General features: G+C 40.6%; 2 protein-coding genes across 2 annotated transcripts in view; one reads left to right on the forward strand and one right to left on the reverse strand.

Moving 5' to 3' along the window:
• Positions 1-26149, reverse strand: part of cacna2d3a (calcium channel, voltage-dependent, alpha 2/delta subunit 3a) — a 167471-nt gene that overhangs the window by 7311 nt on the left and 134011 nt on the right. The window contains 7 exon segments of the mRNA XM_073867468.1: positions 1699-1754; positions 1843-1895; positions 2135-2210; positions 4647-4717; positions 5379-5441; positions 8790-8834; positions 8919-8980. Of these exon segments, the coding sequence (XP_073723569.1) occupies positions 1699-1754; positions 1843-1895; positions 2135-2210; positions 4647-4717; positions 5379-5441; positions 8790-8834; positions 8919-8980 (426 nt within the window).
• lrtm1 (leucine rich repeats and transmembrane domains 1) lies at positions 14955-22995 on the forward strand. The gene is made up of 3 exons (XM_055167888.2): positions 14955-15567; positions 18966-19562; positions 20770-22995. The coding sequence occupies exons 1-3, from the start codon at positions 15561-15563 to the stop codon at positions 21195-21197; spliced, it is 1032 nt and encodes a 343-aa protein (XP_055023863.2). The 5' UTR covers positions 14955-15560; the 3' UTR covers positions 21198-22995.

Raw genomic sequence — 26149 nt, forward strand, 5'->3', positions numbered from 1 at the left:
TTTCACGTAAATTTACAAAAGACAATTTTTTTACCTCATTATTCATTCATTCGATTGTTGGATATGTGATATAACAAAAATAACGCTGTAGCCTTATTCCTGAGAGTGAGAGCGTTCATTTGATATAAGACTTGCCCATGTTTGTCATACTTGAAAATTGTGAATATTAAATCATATTAAAAAAATTGGGGAGGGGGGTGATAGTGTAAATTAAGTGTAAATTATCTGCAGAAAGTAGAGAGTCTAAGCAAACAGTATCTCATATGTGTTACTGGGGTCCATGACAGACCATTAAATATTAAAGGAATATTTTATATTAAGTCATAATAAGTCATTTAACAGTCACTGCTTAAAGTTAAGCTCAAGTTTAATTGGTGGCTGGATTGTAAAGAGCTTTATAAACATTGCAATGGCTTTAAAGAAGAATATTAGACTTTCCTCTGTATACACATATCCAAGAACTATTCTGGCTGTATTATTTGTGTCATCCTCAAAAATTGCTCTTGAGAAATTTTACACTTATTGTTCCCCCTACTGTTATGCATGTGACTGTTTCTGCACTGATGTAACTAGATTTTCATTAGATGTTGGTACATTCATATATAAATGATCTTTCACTTGATCACAGTGAGGCTGTCTCACACTCACTGCTCCAATATCCCTTGCAGTGTTACATAAGCCCTTTTCACACAGACATTCTGGAAAATACACGGTAAAGCCATCTTGGATTTTTTCGGGATCGTTCGATTTTTTGTTCATTCACACTGCCATGATTAGCCGGCATCTGCAAGGTCCCGGAAAGACACGTGACCTGTTGAAAGTCCTGCCCTCTTTTCTACGCAGCGTCTGAAGTTTGCAAATTATTTATTATTTCTCTCTCCAGAAACCACTCGCGTGCATTTTTGTTTATGATAAGACTATAAAGGAGCGCGTGACTATGCTGGTGAATAATCTCAGCTTCAGAGTGGATATTTGACGAGCTCCCTGATCTCTGCTTTAATCCAGTTTTCAGAAATTTCTCATCGTGATTGTTTATATGCATTTAAAACCCGCATTTTGAGGAGCTGAACGATATATCTTGTTGGGATGACGTGCGGGCATTTTCGTTTATTATAGCTCAAATGAGCATGTGACGCGATATTCTTTTATGCTGCTGAATGATCTTCGTTTCAACGCAGTAAGTAACAAGCTAACTTTCCTGACATCTGCTTCAGTCCAGTTTGCTGACATTTCTCGTCGTGAATGTTGTAAATCCCTCATTTTAAAGAGTTAAACCTACTTCATGTTGCCATGACACGCGCATCCTCACTACGGCACGTGCGTCATTGTTTATGCGTCTCATTTATCATTTCCTGATAACTGCTTCAATCTAGTTTGCAACATTTCTCGTAGTGAATGTTTATATGCATGTTATCTCTCTCTTTAAGGAGCTGAACCATAACTTTTGTTGTACGACACGCCCATTACGGCATTGTTTCGGCTTCTTGTTCACAAAGAGGGTTTTCTGTGTATCTGACTAGGTTCTCTTTCCGGCAACGATCCAAGAAGATATACGGGACGAGTTTGTGTTCACACAGAGATGCTTGTCTGGCAATTTTACGGGTCTTTTCTGGGACCAAAGGTCTGTGTGAATGGGGTTATAGAGTTGGTTTAAATGCCATCATATCACATTTGAGCAGACGCATGCATCAAACAAACCTTTAGCAGTGACGTCAGAATACCACCAGCTGTACAGGTTAAATTCAATAAAAAATCTGTGAAGAACAACAGACAGTGGAAATAATGATTGATAGCAGGAGAAAGAAGCTTATTTATACAGAGTCTAAGACAGTAAAGTCTTACATGACAAACTCCACCAGCAGCTTCCGGACGGTCGTGAAAAGAGCGAGGAGTGGCTGCATTTACAACAACAGTCAAGATAACAAGAACGAGTCACACAGTTGTCAAGTATCAATGATATCCTACTGCTAAAGCATAAAGAAAAAAGTATATTGTAAAGTTCACATGTAAATATAGTCCCTGAATACAAAGGAGCTCTGAGAGTTTCAAACACGAGATTTAGAAGAAAAAAATATACAATTAACTGGGAAGTACATTTAGTGTTAGATATAATAGCAGATTGTGCAGTACTCACATGTATAAGTGTGTGCGCTGTGTCACTGCTCTCACTGTACACTCTACAGGTGGCCTGATAGTCATACATGTTCACCCTGCAAGATAATCATAATCCATATAAATGGACAAAATCACATTTTAATACCTTTGGTATCGAACGCTTCCAAGTAAATGATTTTCACTCAAATTCAACCATTAGCAAGACTGTGAAAAGTGATATAAAGAATACTTGTAGATACATATTAATCTTTTAAAATAAACAGAACACAAAAAAATTTAAAGCTGACAACATCATTTAATTGTATTAACATTGAAACAACTAAAGCTTAAAAAAAACAATTAAATCCAACCGCAACAGATTCTTTTAGCTAACAATTGCATACATTTTTCCATAGGTATTTGTACCACAGAATGCTATCTGACTCAATAAATCATTTGTAATGTGATATTTTATAAAAATGCTGTGGGGTCTATCACTGAGCTGGTGGGGGCGCTGCCTACAAAGAGCACCGGCACACTTCTCCCTCCACTCTTACCGGTGCGATTCACCGCCAAGAGCCTGCGTCCTACACCGAGAGCATCAGAGACCATTTTCTAATATAGCCAATTGGTTTTATGATTAGTAAACCAATGGGCAAGTTTGGACAGGATGCCGGGGCACACCCCTACTCTTTTTCGGAAAAACATCCTGGAATTTTTAACAACCACAGAGAGTCAGGACCTCGGTTTAACATCTCATCTGAAGGATGGTGCTTTTTGAGAGTATAGTGTCCCCGTCACTATACTGGGGTGTTAGGACCCACACAGACCACAGGCTGAACACCCCGTGCTGGTCTCACTAACACCTCTACCAGTAGCAACCTGGGTTTCCCATGAGGTCTCCCATCAGGCTCAACCCTACTTGGCTTCAGTCTTGGGCTACAGGGTGATACGGCTTTTGTGTGCACTGTTACTGCTATATATTTGGACAAAAGCTTTCCCATGTAATTTCGCATGTTGTTTTGTCTAAAAACAGATGGTAAAAAACTAAAAGAGAGTACCAAGTGTATGTATTATAGTTTTAATAAGAGGAGTACAAGATGGGACAAGACTGGTTTCCTGCCAAACACATTGTTTTAACAATGCTGAGATATTCGTTATGAGCAAAAATTACATGGGAAGAAATCACCCTCCTTATTTTTTTAAGTCCACTGCACATCACTGGTCTATACCTATTAATATTAGCTGTTCATAAAAACAATAGAAGTCTATTGTACATTTTCACAATTTAGCCAAGTAAAAGTGTATGTGAGCTATCTCTAAGGAATGACCTCACTAATGTAGTGAAGCCAATATATGTGTTTGTGTGTACTTTGTGAGTGTGTAAGACCCTCAGCACTGCTGTCCTCTCACGTCACGTTGCTTTTTAAATCTGACCTAACTTTAGTGACTCTATACTTGCCGCTCTTTCTGATGCTCAACCACTTATGTTTATGCAAGAGACGTTCACATGGATGTGTACACGTGTGTCTGTGTGCATGTATGTGTGCTAGTGATATTTACATGCATGTGTAAACGTGTGTCTGCATGTGTGTTTGTGCATGAGACATTCAGGCGTGCGCGCGTGTGTGTGTGTGCAAGTTATATTTGCATGTATGTGTGCGTGCAAGTGTGTCTGCGTGTGTGTGTGCATATGTGCATGAGACATTTACGTGTGTGTGTGTAGGCTCAGTATGTCATTTGCAATGATTATTAAACAGTTAACTTTACACTTAAAGGTATAGCGGAAGATTTTCGTTTCCGGGTGGATCATCAAGACTATTGGTCATCCCAGATGTCAATCATTCTGATTATATGTTGACGTATAACCGTCGTACGTGCTCTCCTCTAGGTTCGCTTGCTGCACATGCGCACTTTCACGTGTATGTGTGTTGTGCTATGGTTTCAATCATTCATTGAAGCTCGCGTTCTCGCTGTGTTTTTTTTTCAAAATGTCTGAGGGTCGCAAGAGAAAAAGTGTCTACGAATTGTATGACAAGAAGAGAAAGGACTATAAAGAAAGAAACAAGACCAGAATGTTTATGGGAGACTATTTCACATGCTGGCGTGAGCTAAAAGGACAGGTTGAGCTTCCCACGTGAAGTTTTTACTGGAAAGGTACATTTTGTCATGCTATTTGGAGAATCCATTTAAAATCACTGCTAGTAAAAGTTGATGTAAGATATGATTAGCGATGCTAGCCCTGGCACAAGTCACGAACCGCACAGACACGGTAAACATGCCGACAGAAACTTGTAAACAGAGCGAAGAGAAGAACTGAGCTCCTGCATGCTCTCTCTCTCTCTCTCTCTCTCTGTCTCGTGCACGCGTTTAACAAGGTTCCCTCTCGGGAGGAGGGAGGGAGAGTGTTGCGTGTGCATTTTTAAAAAAATATCGAGGGGCGGTTCTTTTAAATAATTCGGGAAAATCTTCCGCTATACCTTTAAATTAAACCATCATGCTTTCATGTAATTTTAAACCCTTTCATGTCTAAACAACAAATACACACATACCTCTTAAATGAACGCATTGCAACGAGTTTGCTCATCACAGCACCCTCAGCTTCCCCAAAGAACACACCTGTCTAAAACAGACACTCTCAATAGAGTGAAGAAACAAGGGAAATATAGTAGACAAACTTTAAAACAGAGGTGTCCAACCCTGCTCCTGAAGAGCTGTCCTGCAGAGATTAACGTCAATCTTTCTCACATCTGAAGCAGATCAAATCAAAATGTGTGACTTTAACGTGACAGGTGATGTGTTTGATAAGTGTTAAAGGTAAACTCTGACAGGCCGTGACACCTTCAGATGGCAGATTGGACACCCTGACTATACCAGATAATCACATCCGGTCTAAGTCTGGAGTTTACTTAATTTGTCTACGTTCTGCTCAGTGAGTATGTGTGACATCATTTTTATCATCAGCACAGTCCACTGAGCTAAGACGCAAGAAAAGGAAATAAGGAAAGAAAACGAGGATGCACAAATAAGAAAACAGAAGCACCCTTTGCTTAACTGTGTGACAGATGAAACCGAATGTAGAAAATTAAGTATATGTGGAAAAAACTAAACCAAAATTCTTAATCATAATTTTAGAAAGATAAACATTACAAAGAAGATAAATAACGGCTTGTAAATATCATATTTACAAAATATTACTATAAATCAAAGTATATTGTCAAGATATTTATTAAGAAGTATACAAAAAAGCAAACTTGATAACATGTGAAATAAATATCTCTTACCAAAGACGAATCTTCAGCAATGATAATAAATCCATTGTTGTCTATTAAATAACAGCTGATATCCTACACACATGAAAAATAAAGTAAAGCCTTTTTTTCATCTTATAGTCAAGACAATGTTTTAAACTACAGTTATTTCTTTAGTTGTTGTTTTGCTCCATTATTATTTTTTAAGTCTATGTTGAAGTTTTTAAAACATTTGTATTTTTCATAGTTAAGTGCGTGCAAATTTCTGAATTGTCACGTCCATAACGGAGAAATGACAACACCCATAACGTTATTATGTTATTATAATAAATATGAAATGTTTTTTGAAGAGCCACCCCTTCTCCATTTATTGGGTATTATTGCTTCTGGGAATTTATATTTCAAGTTTTGCCTGCAAATGTCACATCCATAATGCTGGAATTGCTCAAATACAGTAATAAAAAAAGTCTTGAGTTACAGGTGAAGCCATAAAATAAGACGTTGCGTCGCAGAAGCTACACTATGGGAATACCTTTTGCTTGATTGCATCTAAAGCATGTATGTGAAATCAGTCCAATGGTGAAATGGTGTCATAGGCAGGTGACATAAGAACAGGAAAGCTGGCTTCAGCTTAAATATGCTGAAGCAAGAAGTGCTAAAGATACAGGGAGTATAGTAGGGAGATGCAATGTCTCGTTCCCTTCTCAGAGAACCATGGTTACATTCCCGAGGGAACTTGCGCTGTGTCGCCAAAGCCAAGGGGTCTTCCCCCACAAACATGACTGAAGTACATGCCATTTTCTTGTATTCTGGTGCCTTAATTAGACAACTGCTACATACAGTACAGAACAGGGGAGCATTTCGTTTTTATGGGGGGCACACTTTTTAATAAAGTGACAAACAGACTTAACAACTAAAACCCATTTGAAATCGACCAAGTTCTATATTACAACAAACACCAAAACACAATTAAGACTATCCAGTCAACTACAACAAAACACATACCTTACGCCTATACATGATGTAAACAAGAGTCTTCAATTCCACCAACAACACAATAATAACAAACAATACAATAGATAGCAATAAACAACATACGTCTGTTGCCTATTACAGTGTACTACTCACCATTGAAAAGGTGGCGGGTCGCGAAGTAAAATTTCCTAAACACTTAATATTTTCACTTATGTACATTTTTGCACGTGAGGTGAATGAGCTGATGATGGCTCAAAACTGCCAAAATGTTATTTTAAAACTACACACAATGCGCAGGGCTGCAGAAGGAATTACAAATTTTATTTAAACCTACAATACTGTATGATTACTCTGTAACCATCTTTTAACAGAAAAAAGATAAACATATTGCAAGTTATGCTGCTGTAGACTTGCTATTGGCTGTTGTATTTGAATAAATAATGGGGTGAGTCTGAGAAAGGAGTACAGGGGCTATACTGGGGAGGTTTTACTATAAATTTAATTGTTTGCATCACTGATGTCCTGGTCTAAAGCCCCAAGCCCCTAGAGGCTGCCATACCCTGAGTAGAATGAGCTCTGATTGCAATTAGTGAAGGCCATCCAGAAGTCTCCTAAGCAAGAGAAATAGCCTCAACTATCCACATACAGTACTAGAGTTTGCTTGGTGGCAACCATATCCGGTTCAGCCAGAATGGGGCCACCAGCAACCGGCAAAACCAGTCACAGACTCTCTCCACCCTCATTGGGGGATAGGGGTAAAGGCATATAGACATAGCCTTGGCCACGGCTGTACCATAGAATCCAGTCCCAGCGGTGGCAAGTGCGTGAGGGAAAACCAGAGCAGACAATGTGTCATCTCTCGAGAGGCAAACAGATCCACTTCAACCTGGTTAAACCTCATTCAGTGGAGCTCCACCACCTGGGGTGGAGTCTCAACAGGATCTCTGTTCCTTGATTCAGACACCTTGGAATGTATACTTCTATGAGCGAGAGCAGCTTTCCCTGTGTCCACAGGACGATATGACATGCCAATTTGTATCCCCCTGGTGATTTATATACAAGGTCACTGAGATGGCCCCAGAGGTAAGAAAGAACATTTTAGAGCATGAAAGACTGCCATCTTCAGACAGTTTATGTGCCAGCTGAGCTGATTGGCCTTCCATAGGCCATGGCCCCATTGTCCTTCCATAACCGCTCCCCAGCCCATGAGAAAAGTATCTGTTGCAAGCCAGCCCATGAGGGAAGTATATTTTGCAACAGACAACACTGATCACCCCACCATGGGCCCCAGACCACGCCCTCAAACGCAAACCTCAGGAATCTCCTGTTTTGTGGGAGGATAGAGAAAATATCTATCCTCCCATAGATAAACATAAAAATATACATCATTTAGATCTGTCCTGACAAACCAGTTGTCAGACCTGATTTGTGCAAAAATCTGCTTTAAAGTTAACAGATCTAGAATATAGTGAAGCCCCCTGTCTTTCTTTGCAACTCTGTAAAACTCTGTAGCGGCTGTAAAATCCTGACTCCCTATCAAGAGGAGGAACATATTCTAGGGCTTTTGTGCACAAGCGAGTTTCTACTTCCTGTTCCATTATTAGAGCCTGCCCACTACGGTGTATAGCATTCAGTTGAACTGGGGCAGCTAACTGCAAAACTGGATTTTGAAGCCTTTTTCTATAACCTGCAAGACCCACTGAGACACATTTGGCAGAAGTTTCCACAATGCCAGATAGTCTATAAGGAAGACTAGCCTCTCAAGACTGGCCTCTGATGTTCTTCTTGAATTTAGCCCATCACCATGAATCAAACTATCAAGATTCGATTCCGGCTAATGTTATTAACATGCATGAGGCACCCATTTGTTGGAAAACGTTGCACCATGAAGCACTGGTTGTGCTGGGGTTGGCAGACTGAGTGCTGAGGCACCGTATGCTGAGGTGGTAGCCGGCTCCCCTCTCTGTATCCAGAGACAGGGCATTAGACCCCACAGGAAAGGGTTGAGAAAGGGGATCAAAAACCCTCCACAAGATTAATTTGTGATCCACACAATCACAGCTTCTGCTCTGCTTCGGCAGAAAGCTCAGTGTATGGAGCAGTAAAAGGTCATAATGCACACATTCAACCCCCTGAGGAGCCGACCGTGTGTGCTGTTCCCAGAGACACATAACAAACAAAATATGTGTGTCCTCGCTCATAATAAAACAAGGGCAAGGGGGAGCACACTCTCTTTGAACATTATAAGCGCTCAACTTATTTGACCACTGAAAAACACAAACATTTGCTGAGACACAAAAAGCTGAAGCTGGCTTTCCAGACCCATCTATGACATATCATCTCACCAATGGACTGATGTCATACATGTGCTTTAGATGTGATCATGCAAAAGGCGTTCCCATAGCCTAGCTTCAGTGACGCAACAAAGTTCCCTTGAAAGAGAGTTAAAACGTGTTCAAGGAAACTCACATCATTGTCACAGCTGATAGCACATTTCCCATCCAGTGATGCACACTGCAAGAGAGCAACACTATTCACATATATAATGATTAGCTCAAACATTTTAAATAGATAAAGATTGTGCATTTGTGTGTTAACCTGTCTGCTGGCAGTCCAGAACTTCCTCTGAAAGAAATCCATTTTCATCTGAATTCCTACAGCTGAAACACAGTAAACCACAACAAGATGCTTTTAATAATTTCTGCAGCATGTCAGCATAGTTTTTTTGTTTGAACAACTATCATTAGGTATTCTGATTTAGTGTCACAATAAAATATGTACATCATTTAATATATCTGTATCTCAGTATCTAGTATCTTTTAAATTAGTTTCATTGTCAAAGAATTGGTTTTACAGTTCCACAGTCTCATCAGATCTTTGCTCCAGTGAATCTTGTATACGAGCCCAGTGTTGTGAAGCTTTTCTACTATAGATATTTTGTAGAGCTATCACTGCAGCGGCTGTGGAGCAACTGGGTGGGAGTGTCTTGCTCCTCAGTCACTGCCATTTTCAGATAAAATAATTAGTCTACAAATTATTTAAATAATGTAGGTGTAATTTTAACAATAGCCATGTGCTTTCTAACTATCAGTGCTTCTAATGTGCAAGTTGTACCATGGCTGTGTGTTTCCAGAATTATAACACTGGATAATTTCTTTTATTATACTTTTTAGAATGCATACTGTGTCAAAGTAAAAAAAGTATGTCAGCTTCTTCAATATTGTAGTGATTCTAAGGGGTTTGGAACAGTGTTGTTCAAAACAACGAATCATAATTTTGATAATGATGATGTTTTCAATAATAATTATAATTTTTAATTTAAGAATTTTAATTTAAGACTCAGAGGAATTCATGGATGAATATATATGTATATATATTGACTACTCTAATGGGAATTATATAAAACATAAACTAAACAATAGACAAACAAACATTTAACACAAAGAAAGGGAAGAGCAATGGAGTCATCTACATAAACCAACATTCACCTTATTTCAAAGGGGCACAACTTAAACGCATCTATATTCTATTGTATATAGAATTGTGGATACTCGCTGAAATGAGTCGTCATATAGATTGAATGTCCTGCCTGACTTTTTCCACGTAAAACCAACACTTTGCATAATAATCTCCGCCTACAGCCTTGCCCGCTAAAGAAACGAAAACTATGACCTGCCCACAGCTAGTTAGTGTGTAAACATCATATCACGCTGTGGTTTCAGTTTGTGTTGTTTTCACTACCAAAGGATGAAGATATATGAAGAATCTGTGGTTAAAATTACTTTTTCAAGGAGGGATATACTAAACGTTTGGCAATGAAAGATGGTTCAGTACCCACTTTATTTGGAACAACATGCGTCTCCTAACCACAACCTGTAAGTTTGATTATAGCTACATACTTGCTTAAATGAGTGTAAAAATGTTAGTTACTATCGTCATTTTTATTGCTTGGATTAATGATGAATGATGTCGTTGTTTAAACTCTTAATATACTGTCAGAGAGTCACGTTAGCAAGCGGCTAAGGCATGCTCACTTACGGTTCTGCTATGACCCAGTTAGCTTACATAAATGCTTAAATGTTAGTTCCTATCAATGTTTTTATTGCTTGTGTCACCTACCGGAGCGGGCCTCTAGCGCCCCTCCGGACGTTTCACCTCGAGGAGGTCCCCAAAAGCACCCCAATGACCAGACCACGAAACCAGATAAGTAAAACTTGAACAACTTTATGTAAATTATTTAAAATCAGAGTGGGAAAGGGGATTAAAATAATCAACATTGTGCTTCTTTTGCAGGGGGAGTGAGGAAGGGACCAAGGGGAAGGGGACGGAGCTCCTTCGTCCCTGGTAGGTATGATTTCTTCTTTTGCGTGCCGATCGTAACTTCCTTGTTTTTTCCTTTATGTACACGTGGCACCCTCCAGGGGTCCTGGAGGCAAATAGAACACACAATTAATAGGGGATTTAAATCCAGTGGTCACCTGTACGTTGAGGCCCTCCCTCGTCGGAGCCTGGCGTTGACTACGGAACGGGGCCAAGGCCGTGCCTTGCCGGGAGAGATGGATCCTTTCTCCTGTTCCTCGGAGGTACCCCCTTCGCTGTTTCCTGTGATCACAAAACAATTAGAGACTTCTTAATCCTGGTTCTCTCTCCAGGTGACGCAGGTATACTGTAAGGGGTTTACAGGCGTACCAAGGGAGTAGGTCTCTCGGTTCGTTCGACGGATTCAGGCCTTCAGTTGACCAGCATGCTACGTGGGACCCTCAGACGTGTCAGGTAAGTGTAACTCTTCACTTCAATTTCAGATTCTGAATAGGGCGGCATACTATGTGGGACTCTTGGACGTGACAGGTAAGTGTAACTCTTGGCTTCAATTTCAGGTTTTCAACATATACATAGAGGTTACTCACACTACCCACTGTCTTCTTTCACAGCATTGAGGAGTAAGGACAGGAACTGTACGTCAATTAAGCAGATGACCAGAACGGGTGGCTAGGTGTGAACTCGTTCTCCGCCCTGTCCGAGGAGGGTCTAAGGTGTACCTGTTTCACAGTGGACAACAGTTGCTCCTCCCACATACAACAGCGCTGGTTAGGTAAGTATGACTCTGAATTTCTCTTCTAGACCGTTTATAGCTCAATACAGTATCAATGCAACACTTCTTTCACTGTACTCACGTTTTTTCCTTGGCAGTGAAATACATGCAAACCAGGGGGGATAATAAGGTAGATCCACGATGATTCCACCGCTTCAGCACTTCCACAAGCCTACTCACACGGTACTTCAACCGGACCTGGGGGAAGGATGAATGGCAAAGGACACAGCACTACACGGCAGCACTCTGGTGCACACACATCAATTCAGCACACTCACCCACAGCAGCCCACACTTTTTTGTGACATAAAAGGCCAATCTTCTCACATCCGATCCAGCTTGGTATCGGGAGAAAGCCGTTGGAGCCCGTCACGGTGAATGGGATGAAGTTCGTCCGCCCCCTGGTCGCGCTCTGCCAGCCGCTTCCTGATTTGGCACGCCCACCAGCTCCATTCTTCAACTGAATCCGGGCTAACAGAATCCACACGTCCTCTTCCCTTTCTCCTAGGGCAGGCGAAGATCTAGATGAGATAGCAGTCTTTAATGTACACTTGCCACATACAGCACCTATACAGTGCCCGGACCCTCTGTCCCCCTTGGCAGCTCCTCTGCCGCTAGGTGGTCGAGTACGCCTACTATATTCCCTCCCAATACCTTCTCTGTGACTCCACCTGGCTCCCACAGGATGTAATCACGTGGCGTGTTGAGTTGGCTGGGCCGGCGTCGGCGTAGACGCTCCCGGTGGTCTCCACAGATGGCAAATTTTCCCTGAGGGGGAGCACAAACAGCAAGGACACGGCACCACACTACAAGCTTAGTGTACTCACATCAAAAGATCACTCTCACGCTGCACAGCACACACTCCAGTGAATAAGGTCCGTGCTCCTCTCTTGGCAAAACTAGCTCTGGGTAGGGGAGAAGGGTCTAGATTGCCACGCCAACGATATCCCAACCGGGCTTGGAGGCCTTGCGGTCCAGTACCAGCACAACACTCGTCCTCCGGCTCACCCACCCGTCACACACCTGGTGGGGCCGCGCATAAACAGAACACACACTCCTTTAACAATATGCAGATTTCTCGTACATCAGTGTTTGCGGTTACTCACGACTGCGATGTCTTTGATCGATCTCTCCTTCTGTTTCCTGTTCCTCTAGACGTCCTCAAATGCAAGCAGCTCCGTGGGCACAATCCGCCCAGGCCTTCATGCAAACACAACAGTAATCCAACTGTTTGAAATGTTCGTATCACTCCGATGCTAACCCTTCGTTGACTCTAACTGTGTCTCTCTTTGCAGATCTCCAGCGTTCGCCCAATACTGCCTTCTGATGTCCACAACTCAGCCCAGCGGATATTTCCCAGCGTCTGCCCAAAGCAATCCAACAACTCCTTTGTCTCTTCTAACTTCCTCTTTTATACGTCTTTCCCCAGCGCGTCTCACCCAATCATCTTTCGCCATGTTGTTTGTACAGCTGTGCCTCGTTCCGGTGATTTCGGGGATCCCCGGGAAACCCGGAAGTGTTGGTGTTTGTATAAACGAGTCCGGGCGGAACCTCTTCGCTCTCACTTAGGTTCCGCCCCCGTCGAAGTCACTCCGTGACAATAGGATGCTTAAAATTGGCATCTTACTGGCTGTTTAAGCCAATATCTTTGCCGTATTCTTCTTCTTGTATTTTTGTATACTCTGCCACAACGAAAAGTATCCGTGTGTGACTGCCTCCAAATTATCCATCTTGTTAAAGGAAGGCCAGTAGATAAGTGGTGTGATGCTCTTCACAGCAGGAACTCAGTCTGATAGTCTCAGTGTCCTTGGGTTCGAGGACGAGACAGGGAAAGAGAAACAAAATCTTATTAGTGTGGCCCTTAAGGACTGCCAAGATAGCAGTGCTGAAGAGAGGTGGAGCCACATCCGTGACGCCATGTATAACTCGGCCATGTATAACTCGGCCATGTATAACTCGGCCATGGCAACTTTTGGCAAGCTGGAGAAGAAATATTTTCACTGAGACAGCTACAGGAGAAGTTCCAGGAGCAGAGACAACCACTCTACACATCACCTTCATCGACCTGACCAAGGCCTTTGACTTGGTCAGTAGGAAAGGCCTCTTCATTCTACTGCGCAGGATTGGATGTCCCCCCAAGCTTCTGAAGATGGTCACGTCCTTCCATGATGAAATAAAAGGTACCGTCCAGTACAATGGCTCATCTTCGGAACCGTTCCCGATCCGAAGCGGTGTGAAGCAAGTCCTTGCCCCGACACTCTTTGGCATTTTCTTCTCCCTGCTGCTGCACCATGCCTTCAGTCAGTCAGAAGATGGTGTCTTCATCCACACTAGGAGTGATTATAGCGTTTTCAACCTTGCAAGTCTGCGTGGAATAACCAAGGTGCGCAGGCTGTTGATTAGGGAGATGCTATTTGCTGATGACCCACCCTGGCTGCCCATACAGAGGAAGCACTACAGTCTCATCAGCAGCTTCGCTTGCACCTCTGATGAGTTTGGGCTGACCTGAAGAAAACAAACATAACGGGTCAGGACGTCAGCAGCATTCCATGCATCTCAATCAGCGATTACACCCTCAAGGTAGGCTCCACTGCCTCCAGCAACCTCTCTCTGTACAACACGCTGAATACCAGGATCGGCAAGGCATCAATAGCTATGGCCCACCTGACCAGTGTGGAACAAAAGTATGCTCATCATCAACACTAAGATGAAAGTGTACCAGGCCATTGTCCATCTGTGCTGCCTGAGGAGGATACTGGGCATCACCTGGCAGGACTGTGTCCCGAACACTGAAGTGCTGGCTCAGGCAAAAACATTCAGCATGCATGTACTCCTCTCACAAATGCCTATGCAGGCTTGGCCATGTCTGCCGATTGCAGGATGGCCGGATTCCTAAGGACATCATGTATGGTGAGCTCGCCTCTGGCTCTAGACCAACAGGCAGACCAGCGCACCGGTGCAAAGACGTCTGACTGTGTGACCTGAAAGCCGGCAGCCTGAATCCTGCAGACTTGGAAGCTGCCACTGCAAACTGTGTCAGCTGGTGGCTCGCCGTAAGGACTAGTATGGAGCTGAGCGTGGTAAATAGAGAAGAACAGCAAGAGGACAAGAGGCAGCGTAGACGACAGAGAGCAGAGCCAATGCCCACAAAAACAGTCATAGGCTTCACCTGCAGCAACTGCAACAGACTCCGTGCTCTTGTATTGGACTGTTTAGCCACAGAAGGCACTGCAAATCCACAACAGACTGACTTTGGTGCAAATATTCCGTTGTCTCTAGAGACAGAAGGATGCCAGAACATGAGATGAGCAAAACTGCAGAGAACATCAATTTAGCATTTTTTTCAGATTTTAGTCTTCTAATATAGTTTAATAAAGTCTCTTCTGAGAAAATGTGCAAGGAATGCTTACTAGCATAAAGGTAACATATATGCAGAACAAAGTCAAGCAAATGATTAGGCAAGAAAATTATCAGTCAGCAAACTGTGTTTAGGGTCAATACTGACCAGATCCCAAGTCCACCCCTTGAAACTGATTGTTTGAAATCTGTGGATAGATATGCGGACAGCATATTGACACACAGTTGAGGTTGCATATAATGTAATAATGTACACAGTTTAGCATTAGGAATTACAAGTGGGGGCTTTCAAAAGACACTGTATATGTGAGCAGCACAGCGTGAGCTGGTGAAGGGGCCTAAGGCATGTGTGTCTGTGTAAATGTGTGTGCATGTGTGTCCGTGTAATGTGTGTGTATTTGTGCGTGCGTGTGTGTGTGGAAATGAGAGAAATGATAGGACATGCTCTGCCAGTTTTCCGCCTGCGGTCACTCAGTGATGTCAGAGCAGTTCAACAGAACACTGCTGCATGCATGTGTGTATAAGAGAGACAGATAGAAAGAGGCCCTTGACGATGAGAGTGTTTCTTTATTTGTATGCCGCTATGTATGAATGTGAAGATGAAGATATTTGCACACATGCACATGTATAGAGAAAGAAAACAGGATCAAAATATAGGCAGAAGAAAAAAGTGGATGCGCTCCAGTAGCACTGGACTATCAGGTTCTCATCAACAGTTTCTCAGAGCTTTCATCTGATCAGTAATGCTGGACTGACCTTACAGATGCTGGCAAGAGGAACACTTTAGAAAACATGACAGGTGAGTTTACAAGAAACAACTAAACAAGTAATAAGCTATGATATAAGATTTGTGTTGCTGCGCTGATCAAAATAACATAACATCAAGGGTCATAACAATCGTTTCTCTCATTGTCAGGCTGTTCAGATGCACTGTGTGTGCATTTAAAAATAAACATGCAATAGCATTATTTTCAGATTACCAATGTGAAAATAGACTAAACATTGCAAAATAACTGCAACAGAGTTTAAGCAAATGCATTGTATGTCAAAAATATCTATATGTATGTGAAATGCATTGACATTGTATGAAATGTTTTTACCACACAGTTATGTTTATTCCCAGAATAGCACATTTAACACTCAGAAATAGATGTACCTCTGATTTGAGCCAGCTGTCTACTTAAACATACTTTCATGTGCTTTATGAGGCTCCTAATGGCTGCTGTTGTGTATGTCAGTAAATTGGTCCAAAATGGCTGAATAAAGTAGAATAAAGACATTTCATGGCACAGTGTGACATATACATCCTTAATTTAGCAACCCTTCAGGTCAATGAACACTCTTGCCTGCACAAATGTCGGATCTGTATAAAGAGGGAAGACGAATACTAAATTCAAGTGCCATGTGCAAAGCAAACTACTAGCTAGCTTTTTCTTTCACTATGACAACACTAAGAAAAAGACACAAATGTCTCTCAGCAGTTAGTGGTGCAAAAATGACCAGGATCCACTACAACCAATGTGAATTTTCTGTTGGCAATGTTCCCACAAATCTATCCATCTATACATCCATTCTCCATTCTCCAAACCTACTTATGCGCTGCACAGTTGTGGGAGGACTAGAGCCTTTATTGCAGCATCACAAGGTCACAAGCAGGGTACACCGGCGTGGATAGATGGCCAGCCCACAAAATCTTGGTTAAAGAGATTGCTTAGGTTGACAATGCTGCTTTCACATCACTCTTGCATCAGTTGTTGTAGCATCTAGCATGCAGCTCTGTTGTTGCCATTCTGCCTGATAATGTAATAACATAACCAGGGTTGCCAACTTTGGCTTTGTAGCTGGAGGAGACCCGCATCCTGGGTTTCCTGATTGGTCCACTGGTCTGGACCTGACATTGATGAGCTGCACTACTTGCAAAAAGTGAAATTCTTTTAACTTGACACTGCGTCTTGAAACTCGGCACGAGATGCTGCAAAAGATGGCCAAAAACGTCCATCTAGCACGTGTTTACATAGAAAAGCAATAAAAAATAGAGCAGTGGAATAAAAAAATGTGTTTGCCTTTAGCAACGGTTCGGTATGAATACATGTACCGTAACACCCCTAATACACTCACCAAAAAGATTATTAGGAACACCTGTTCAATTTCTCATTAATGCAATGGTGTAATGGTGTGGGGGATGTTTTCTTGGCACACTTTAGGCCCTCTAGTGCCAATTGGGCATCGTTTAAATGCCACGGCCTACCTGAGCATTGTTTCTGACCATGTCCATTCCTTTTTGACCACCATGTACCCATCCTCCATGTCACAAAGCTCAAATCATTTCAAACTGGTTTCTTGAACATGACAATGAGTTCACTGTACTAAAATGGCCCTCACAGTCACCACATCTCAACCCAATAGAGCATCTTTGGGATGTGGTGGAAGGGGAGCTTCATGCCCTGGATGTGCATCCCACAAATCTCCATCAACTGCAAGATGCTATCCTATCAATATGGGCCAACATTTCTAAAGAATGCTTTCAGCACCTTGTTCAATTAACAATCAATGCCACGTAGAATTAAGGCAGTTCTGAAGGCGAAAGGGGGTCAAACACAGTATTAGTATGGTGTTCCTAATAATCCTTTAGGTGAGTGAATATATGCTGATTTTGCTAATTACCTATATTTTTAAAATAAGCATGCATTCTCTGTAAAGAAGCTTTAAAACAATATGCATTGTAAAAATGGCATACAAATAAATGCGAATTAAATTAAAGGAATTTGTGCTTGGCTTCTAGCTGGAACAGAAACTCTGACCTTGTTTTTATTTGATTGGTTATAACTCCTGCTCGGCTTTGGCTGGAATTCACGCTCGGCTTCTTTTACGTGATTGGTCAACATTTCGACATGGACGAGCGGTGTTAGTGTATTTTAAAGCATGCAGATATAACAGCAGCTAGTTACAAGTCTGCCCAAAGATAAACACACAGTATTGTGATTGTTATTATTATATGTGCATAACAGCGAGCTGGCCCACATTGCCCAGCAGCCCACCGGGAAAACTCTCGGTGCTCCAGATGGCCAGTCCGCCCCAGTCCACACTTGTCAAACTGCGACTGGTACATCTCTGCTGTTCCAAATCTGTCCAGATAAGAAGGTACGGAGCTTAAGCAGAACAGTTAAGCTCCATCATGCAGAGTGAGAGTCCCTAAAGCGTGTGTCTCACACCAAATGCGTGAGCGTTGGCAACCCTGATAAACCATGCTTCTTCACAGCATCATCAAGCTAAGACATTGTTTTTTCTGGCAACCTCTAGCGGCAAAGATCACATATTAGGCCTTAAAGTTCTGTACCAGTAGACACAGAGCTGTGTAGTTTACAAGCCCATTGACTTACACAACAATTATTATGGTTGTAATGTTTATGAGGTAAAATGTGCTACTGTAGCTAACTCAGTCCATACTGAATTTAACTGAAATTAGGGTTATTAAACAGCCCTACAAACAAAACACTGGACCAAACTGAAACTTCCCAACATTTCTGCTGTGTTTGTTTACAATGGCATGTATGTTGTGCATGGCTTTGATTCTATAGGCATCAGATCGCAGCTTGAAACGATGGCTAGTGCCTTCATACAGTAACCATACCAACATAACCAATCACATCAATAAAATATAAAACAATGACACTGCAAGTTTTCTTGACAGAATGGTTTAGTTCACCATATGGGATTCCCCTGACTCCAAATTCTGATTCAAAAACCTTGTTGTGCCTTTATTTCACCCTAATAATGTTTGCATACTCATGTCAGCCTAATATGCATGATCGCTTCTCACATGATCATATTCTGTTTACGAGCTCCGCACTGCATTTATTATCAAGACCAATCCAAGATTACCTAGCCCATAAAATATTCAAATCCTTGTCTACTGTATCTATTCACAGACAATAATGAAGCTGCAACCAAACACTGCTTCTAGAAGCCTTTTGTACTTTTACAAGGTATAACAGCAATGCCTCTATCAGTTCCCTTAGTAAGTCCCTTAGTAGCTAGGAGAATGAAAACTCTGTGTAGACACCATTAGCATGAGTAAAAAGCATATCTGTTTGTCCAATCAGTGGGAGACCCCAGGTGATGTGATCACTATTTTTCTGCATTTCTGGTTATTGTTAAGTAAAACCTGTTGAATCATCTATTTCTCCATCTCTTCAGCAGGTGTGGTCTTTGCATTATTCAATCTGGCTTTACTTCAGGCTGTCTACTCCTGCCCCAAAGAGTGTACATGTGACACTCACACTAAAGCGGTAGACTGCAGGGGGCAAAGTTTGTATGATATTCCTCGCAAACTCCATCAAGACACACTTGAGCTGTATCTCCAAAACAACCGTATCCGAGGCCTAGGCTCCATGTCCTTTCGGGAGACACCACAACTCCAAATTCTGGACCTGGCCAACAATTCAATCACAATGCTTTCGCCCAGTGCCCTGTTGGGACTTAGAGGTCTAAAGGTCCTCCGCTTGGCCAATAACTCTATTCGGGAGGTGGATCGGCGTCTTCTGGTTTCCATAAGAAATCTAACTCTCTTGGACTTGTCCTATAACAGCATAGGAGGTTTACCTGGAGCTCTCGCTGACAGTTTCCACCATCTGACACACCTGTCACTCCAATACAACCATTTGACCAAGTTGGACCGTGTACACTTGGAGGCTTTAGAAAATCTCAAAGTTCTTCATTTGAAGGGCAATCCCTGGAGATGTGACTGCCATCTGATAGGACTCAAACTATGGTTGGAAAAATTTGCCTTCAAAGGTAACAACACTGTCACATTCACTGTCAAAACTTTCAAATAGAGATCGCTAATCAAGCATTCATTCTTGTTCCAGTGCTCTGAATACATATGCAAGAATTCAGGACTATGAAAACAATGCATGTTTTTGTCTAAATTGATTGTCAAACGTGCAACCAAAAATTCGCTACTGTGCAGGACCAGCTCAGCACTGCGCAGGGCCGGGTCGAGTCTCGTCTAGGACAACTCGGAGGTATCGTAAACCGGAAATGCACACTAAATAGCGCAAGCTTAGTCAGATAGCCTCTACTTCAAAATGCAAAATATACGTTAATGATTTGGGACAAATATGATTTTATTTATGATGTTAAACTATGTAAGTGGCGCTCTGTGGCGCGACAGGGATTTCAGCAACTTAAGTCAAAGCTGGGATCCGCGGACAGGTGCCACCTGTCGGCGCTGGTGTGTGTATACTCATAAAAAAACAATGTGTTCGATTTTTTTAGAACGGCGCGGCGCTGAGCTGCGCGTCCGGTCTGCGACCCCCTTTACACACAGCAGTAGGCTTGAATCTAAATCGCTAAATACACATAAAATAATTTGACAAACATTTCAAGAGCAGTAAAACACTTTCTTGTGCGTTATAGTCATACAAATGAATGTAAGAGTCTCAGTCTCAAATTAAACTCAACTTAATTTTTATGTTTTTTTAATGTGTTTGTTTATGTGGTGCACTGTAACGTCTTCATGCTTTGTTTTGAATTTTTTTCCTGTATTATAGATGGTTTCATCAGACGCACGTGCGGTGATGCGATATGCATCTGGTCCAAACTTTACTTCCGGTTTCAGGTTTTTTAATGGTCTAACTAGTTGCTAAACTGAATTCTTAAACAAATACCTCGTCCAAAATTTAAAAAATGGTTTCCTATGTAATCTACGTGTTGTTTATTTTGTTTGTTATATAAATAACATTTAAAGTACTTTGTTGTTATTTTTTCTTAGAGGAGTTTACCGGAAGTTACGTGTGGACCACGAAAGCTGCTTGTTTATGTCGTTACTGCTGAAACCGTCTATACGTTTATTCTATGCCGTCTTTTCAAAATAAGATCTAAGCTTGTAGGTTCATTGTTTATAAGAATTCCATCGAAACTAAAGTACCAAATGTGCTAAACAGTTACTTTATGTCCAACTGATTTCTCTCTATTTCTCATTTTTTATTTTCTTTCTCAGGTGGAGAGGTTGATGACATCACATGTGTCCAACCTCACCTCATGCAAGAGCGAGATCTTCGTCACGTTCCCTACGAGCTGTTTCATGCCTGTATGATCACCAGCTACAGCTACCTGTTCGCCAACATCCACTATCTGGACGGCAAGCAACGTGGGCTCAGTGGACAGCTTCACTCGAGCGTAAGCGATTTCGGCCCGCTGGGAGAGAACCTGCTCCCCGAGTGTGAGGCCAAACACAGACCACGTCCAGTGAACTATAGACATGCAATAGCAACGGTGGTCATCACGGGAGTGGTTTGTGGAATTGTGTGTTTGATGATGTTGGCAGCAGCTGTCTACGGATGCGCTTACGCAGCAATTAATGCAAAGTATCAAAGAGAGCTAAAGAGGAAAATGACAGAGGCTGATAGAAAAGATGAAGAGCACTGAGAGAGACAGCAAGAGGAAAAAAGAGCACATAAAACACAAATACACTCACATTAGATTCAAGTGTTGAAATACAGTTCAACATTGTATCAACAAAGTCCTGTCTGAGTGAGTATGCAATGAGTCAGATTACTGGCAGCCACAACGCAGCAAATCTAAATATATCTCACTAAACAGCTGTGGAAGCTTCAGTCTATGACAGATCTCAAATAAGCAATAACATATTGTATAATAGTACCACAGCTTCACTGATGTGTGGAAACTAAAAAAACAAAACTACAACACAAGACTGTTTTCACTGATGGATGGGGCTTATTTATTGATGAGAACTCTGTGTTTTTCTCATCTTACTGTCTTCCTGACACCTTTGTGTTTATAGAAAAGACAACTTTTAAAAGAGATCTGCTAGTAATATATTATCTAAAGCAGAGGTCCCAGACAACCGCGTGCGACTCAGTACCAGGCCATGGATTTTTGGGAAAATAGGTTCATAGCATTATACTAGCCTACTTATTGTGTGTTTTGCCCTTTAAGAGCAGACATAACTTTTTTACCGGGTCTCTCTCTCTCTCTCTCTCTACCAGTGCATCTGCGATCACAAAGCTTAGCTGTCATTAGAGGTTGAACATACTTTCAAACACAATCGATCCAAGAGTTGCACCAGAATAGCTCCATGAATCATTTTAAAATGTACCTTGCGAATCATACATCAACTCAGTGACATTGCAAATGCAGACTTCTGGAAAAAAGACGGAATTAAAATTAATCTGAACTGTACTGCACTTGAAACAATGAAAATGAAAATTATCCGCCAAAACATGGTTATACATTTCTACTTAAATAAAACCATTATTTATTTTCCTAATGGATGCCCAGTAAACCAAAGTTCAGCCTGTGATTCCTGGACATGATTACCACCAATGGGGATTGAAAAATTCAAAAGTGGAGAAAAAAGGTCAGGAAGTGGAAAAAACAGCTAACTTTCCACCTTCAGGAGACTCTTTTATTTCTATCATGACTACACTGTAAATAAATTAAACTAGGTTGTAGTATGATTTGCATGAGCTTTTTGTTGACCGAAATACTAAGAAATACTCATAGATCCTCGCCCAATAAACAAAAGCAGACTCTTCTGACCATAGATATGTATAAAGGCTAGATGTGTTACGGCAGAGTCTTTAACGTCATCACCTGGCGGCCATCTTGACACAGGCAGCTCGCTCACTTGTGGCATTGAGTTTTAGTGGTGCAGATACTTTTAAATGACCATAACTTGCTCAATTTTCAACCGATTTTCAAACGATTTGGTTTCTTACAAACGTTATTAACGTGGCTATAACATGCTTTAACATGTTTCATGATTTTTTTTGTATAAGTATGCAGTGTCATCTGTACATCTTTGACGTTAATAACAAACCAAAGTTTCACTTGCACAGTCCCAAAGCCAACTGCAAAAAATCAACCTGATTTCATAAATTTCCATGGGGTGGTCGCGCATTGTTTTGCTCGGTTTTGCGTGGCATTGTCGCGTATTTCCACCATTTTGCGTGCCCGTGCCACGCATTTCTTTTCCGTGTCAGTTTCACGTGTTGGTTGCTCAGCTGTTTTTCCTATTTTTAAACAATTGTTGCTTCGGTTTGGGGTTAGATTTGTTGTTGCATTAGGATGTCACTTTAAGTATTGGTTTATACTATTTTTTCGTATGCTTTTTAAACCATTGTTGCATGATGTTAGAGTTAGAGTTGGGTTTGGGTAAGGATGTCATTTTATGTAAAAGAAAGTTGTTCTAGCCCCAAACTGAAGCGACAAATGAAAAAAAGTGGGAGGAGCTGTTGAGTTGCCAGTGTGTGAAGCTGACACGGACAAGAAATGCGTGAAAATGGCACGTGGAATGGTGAAAATGTGTGGCAATGGCACGCAAAACTGAGCGAAATAATGCGTGACTATTTCACGTATTTTGTGAGATCAGGTTGAAAAAAATTCACATCGAAACCGGTCTGCAATGTATAAAGGTTAGGGACCCCTGTCCCCTGATCAAAAGTAATATATTAGTTTCTACAGTTAGACCAAAGACATAAACATATCTATTTGATCTGTTTCTTTAGAAACCATCACTTTTTAAGGGGTGAAGTGAGTGTTATGTTAAAGTAATGAGATGTTCTTTGTGTTACTCATTATTGAAACCTGTCACAAACTTTTATTATCAGTCAGTCTGTTTGCTTCGGCTAAGGATGCAGAAGCAACACACTTTGCTACATTTACACATTTGGCAGATGCTTTTATTCAAAGCAGTGCGTCACAAGCTAAACATTTTTATCAGTATTTTTGTTCCCTGGGTTTGAACCCATGACCTTTGCGCTGCAAACACAATGCTCTACCACTAAATATACAGGGACACTTACTTTTAAAAGCAACATTTATATACTGATGGTTTCTTTTATCATTGTGTACAGGCGATAATAATACAGTGTTTGTTTGTGAACAAGTTCTCAGTCTGTGTTAGGAAAACATATATCTGTGATAGAGGCCGTTTACACTGTGATACAGCTGAACTGCTTGCTTTAATGGGATTGTGTGATATGCTGCAGAATTTTATACAGTCTAGTCTAAACACAGTTATAAACAGAGCTGGGTAGTAACGGATTACATGTAATCTGGATTACGTAATCGGATTCCAAAAATCAAGTAATTGTAATTGGATTAAACTACATTTTAAAATACTCGTAATCAGACTACTGTTACTTTTTTATGGATTACATGATTACATATTATTCACACTATGGCAGTATGATGTTCACAATTTTGTAAATCTCCTATTTTCATATTTTTCATAATAAACTCACTGGATGCAAATCATTGATTTGGGTAGGGACGCTAGAGACATGTCCCTACCAATATCCAGGGAACACTGATTTGTCCCTAGCAATAATTTCGACCAAACAATGAATCTATATGTACATATAACCACTGATGTCCGTCAGTGACTTGTGTTTTTTACGTATTACTTATTTTATTTAACATTTATTTACCCATGAATCATTTAAATGAGATTCAAATCTTTTACAACTGCGTTCTGTAAAATAGCGCTACAGGTGGTACATAAACGGTTAATAAATTTCGTTCTCTCTGACAAGTCCCTGTATGTCTCTATCTGTATGTAGTTAGCAATTATATTTTTGTTCTTTGTTTCATTTAACTGACAAAATTCAGTAAATAATGCCATGGGTTTTGTGATGGCTATTGAAGTATAATGGGTTACTTTTTCCTGCATTTTTTGGGTGGAGCAGATCTGAAGGAAACATTTTGGTTCAGTTTTTAACTTGCCATGCCGGAATTTTTAGTGGCATCACCAAAATGTTAAAATAATAAATAAAATAGAACTATTTATATTTGTAATAAATAATAATCCTAATAAATAAGATTATGATAACAAAAATACTATTTTAACTATTGTTCAAGTAAACAGCGATAAACCTTTGTGACAATGCGGCTCTGAAGACAATTTTATTAATTTCCCCACCAATGTCAAAATCAAACTTATGCCCTTATATATAGACACCATTTCATTTTTAAAGAAACACTTCAGTTTTATTTGTTGAGGTGACATTTTAGACCTAGCAGTGTTGTTGCAGTGAATTTCATAAAATTCAATATTGTTTTTTGCAATGTTGCCGTTTTTGTTTTTATTTACTTAAAATTAAGTAAATATGTTAAATTCATAAAGAGTGATTTGTTTTATTCAGTATGTTACTATCAGTTGACACTAATAGCAAAGTAAATCAGTGTTAGTATTGTAAAGTATTAATTGTCCGTACATTGCACTTTAAAAATGAGTTTTTAAGGCTCTTGTTGGTGAAATAAAATTGAAAATATTTTCCCCCTCTTTTTATATCTAAGGGATTATATTACTGACTACAAATTTTGTCATGTAATTCATAATCAGTAACGGATTACAATTCATCAGTAATCTACCCAGCTCTGGTTATAAACACATCTTACATAACATCTCACTGTACGTTCTGAAGAAATACAATGCAGCGTTAATGACCTCATGGTAATGTAAATACATTGAATATTTGTGTTTTTTAAAAATGTATCTGTCACACTACCAGTGACATGAACTAATGAATACCACAGGTGGTGAAGAATAAACACTACACATAATTACCCAAATACACAATTATCTACTACACAATAGGTTCAGGTCCTTAAGTAGCAATATTTGTATGTTATATGTTTGTGATCATATAGCTATATTATGTGTTTATTAGCCATGTGTTCTAGAGTTAGGAAAAATAATAGAATTTCAAACATATAAAATATGTTTTTTTCAAAATGTAAAAAATGTAGGATTTAATTTGATATTGTTGTGTGTCTCCAGTGTAACAGTGAATTATGTGCTGTAGAGGATGAAAATCTGCCTGTTCTACTTCATTCCTCTGTCACTTATAATATAAATCATTTGTGCTTCAATGAATGTGTGTGTGTGAGTGAGAGAGAGACAGAGAGAGAGAGAGAGTGTGGTGTGTGTGTGTGTGTGTGTGTGTGTGTGTGTGTGTGTTGTGTGCACGCCTGTGTGTGCGTGCGCGTTTGTTTGTGTGCCTGTGTGTGATAATGTTGTGTATATGCAGGTTTCAGGTTGCTACCCCTGCATTATCTAAACATCCCAGCTGTTCCCATCATTCAAATCACTAAATCAACAAACTAAACAACTTTCTCTATTATATAAAAGTGTAAACTGCAAAAAATATATATATATATGGGGTGGTGTTGGGGGATAGTAAATCATTCTGGATTTTGGTTGTTGTTCTTTTTTTCTGTTTATAGAAGACTGAAGAACTATAGAAAAGTCAATAAAAGACCTTAAGAATCAAATGAGAGCACGTCATTGGTCATCAGTGTATCACCATATCACCGGTTTGAATCTGTTCTGTACAGCATGGGTCTTCAACCGG

This window comes from Misgurnus anguillicaudatus, chromosome 5, assembly GCF_027580225.2.
Source record: "Misgurnus anguillicaudatus chromosome 5, ASM2758022v2, whole genome shotgun sequence".
Taxonomy (NCBI): Eukaryota; Metazoa; Chordata; class Actinopteri; order Cypriniformes; family Cobitidae; genus Misgurnus; species Misgurnus anguillicaudatus.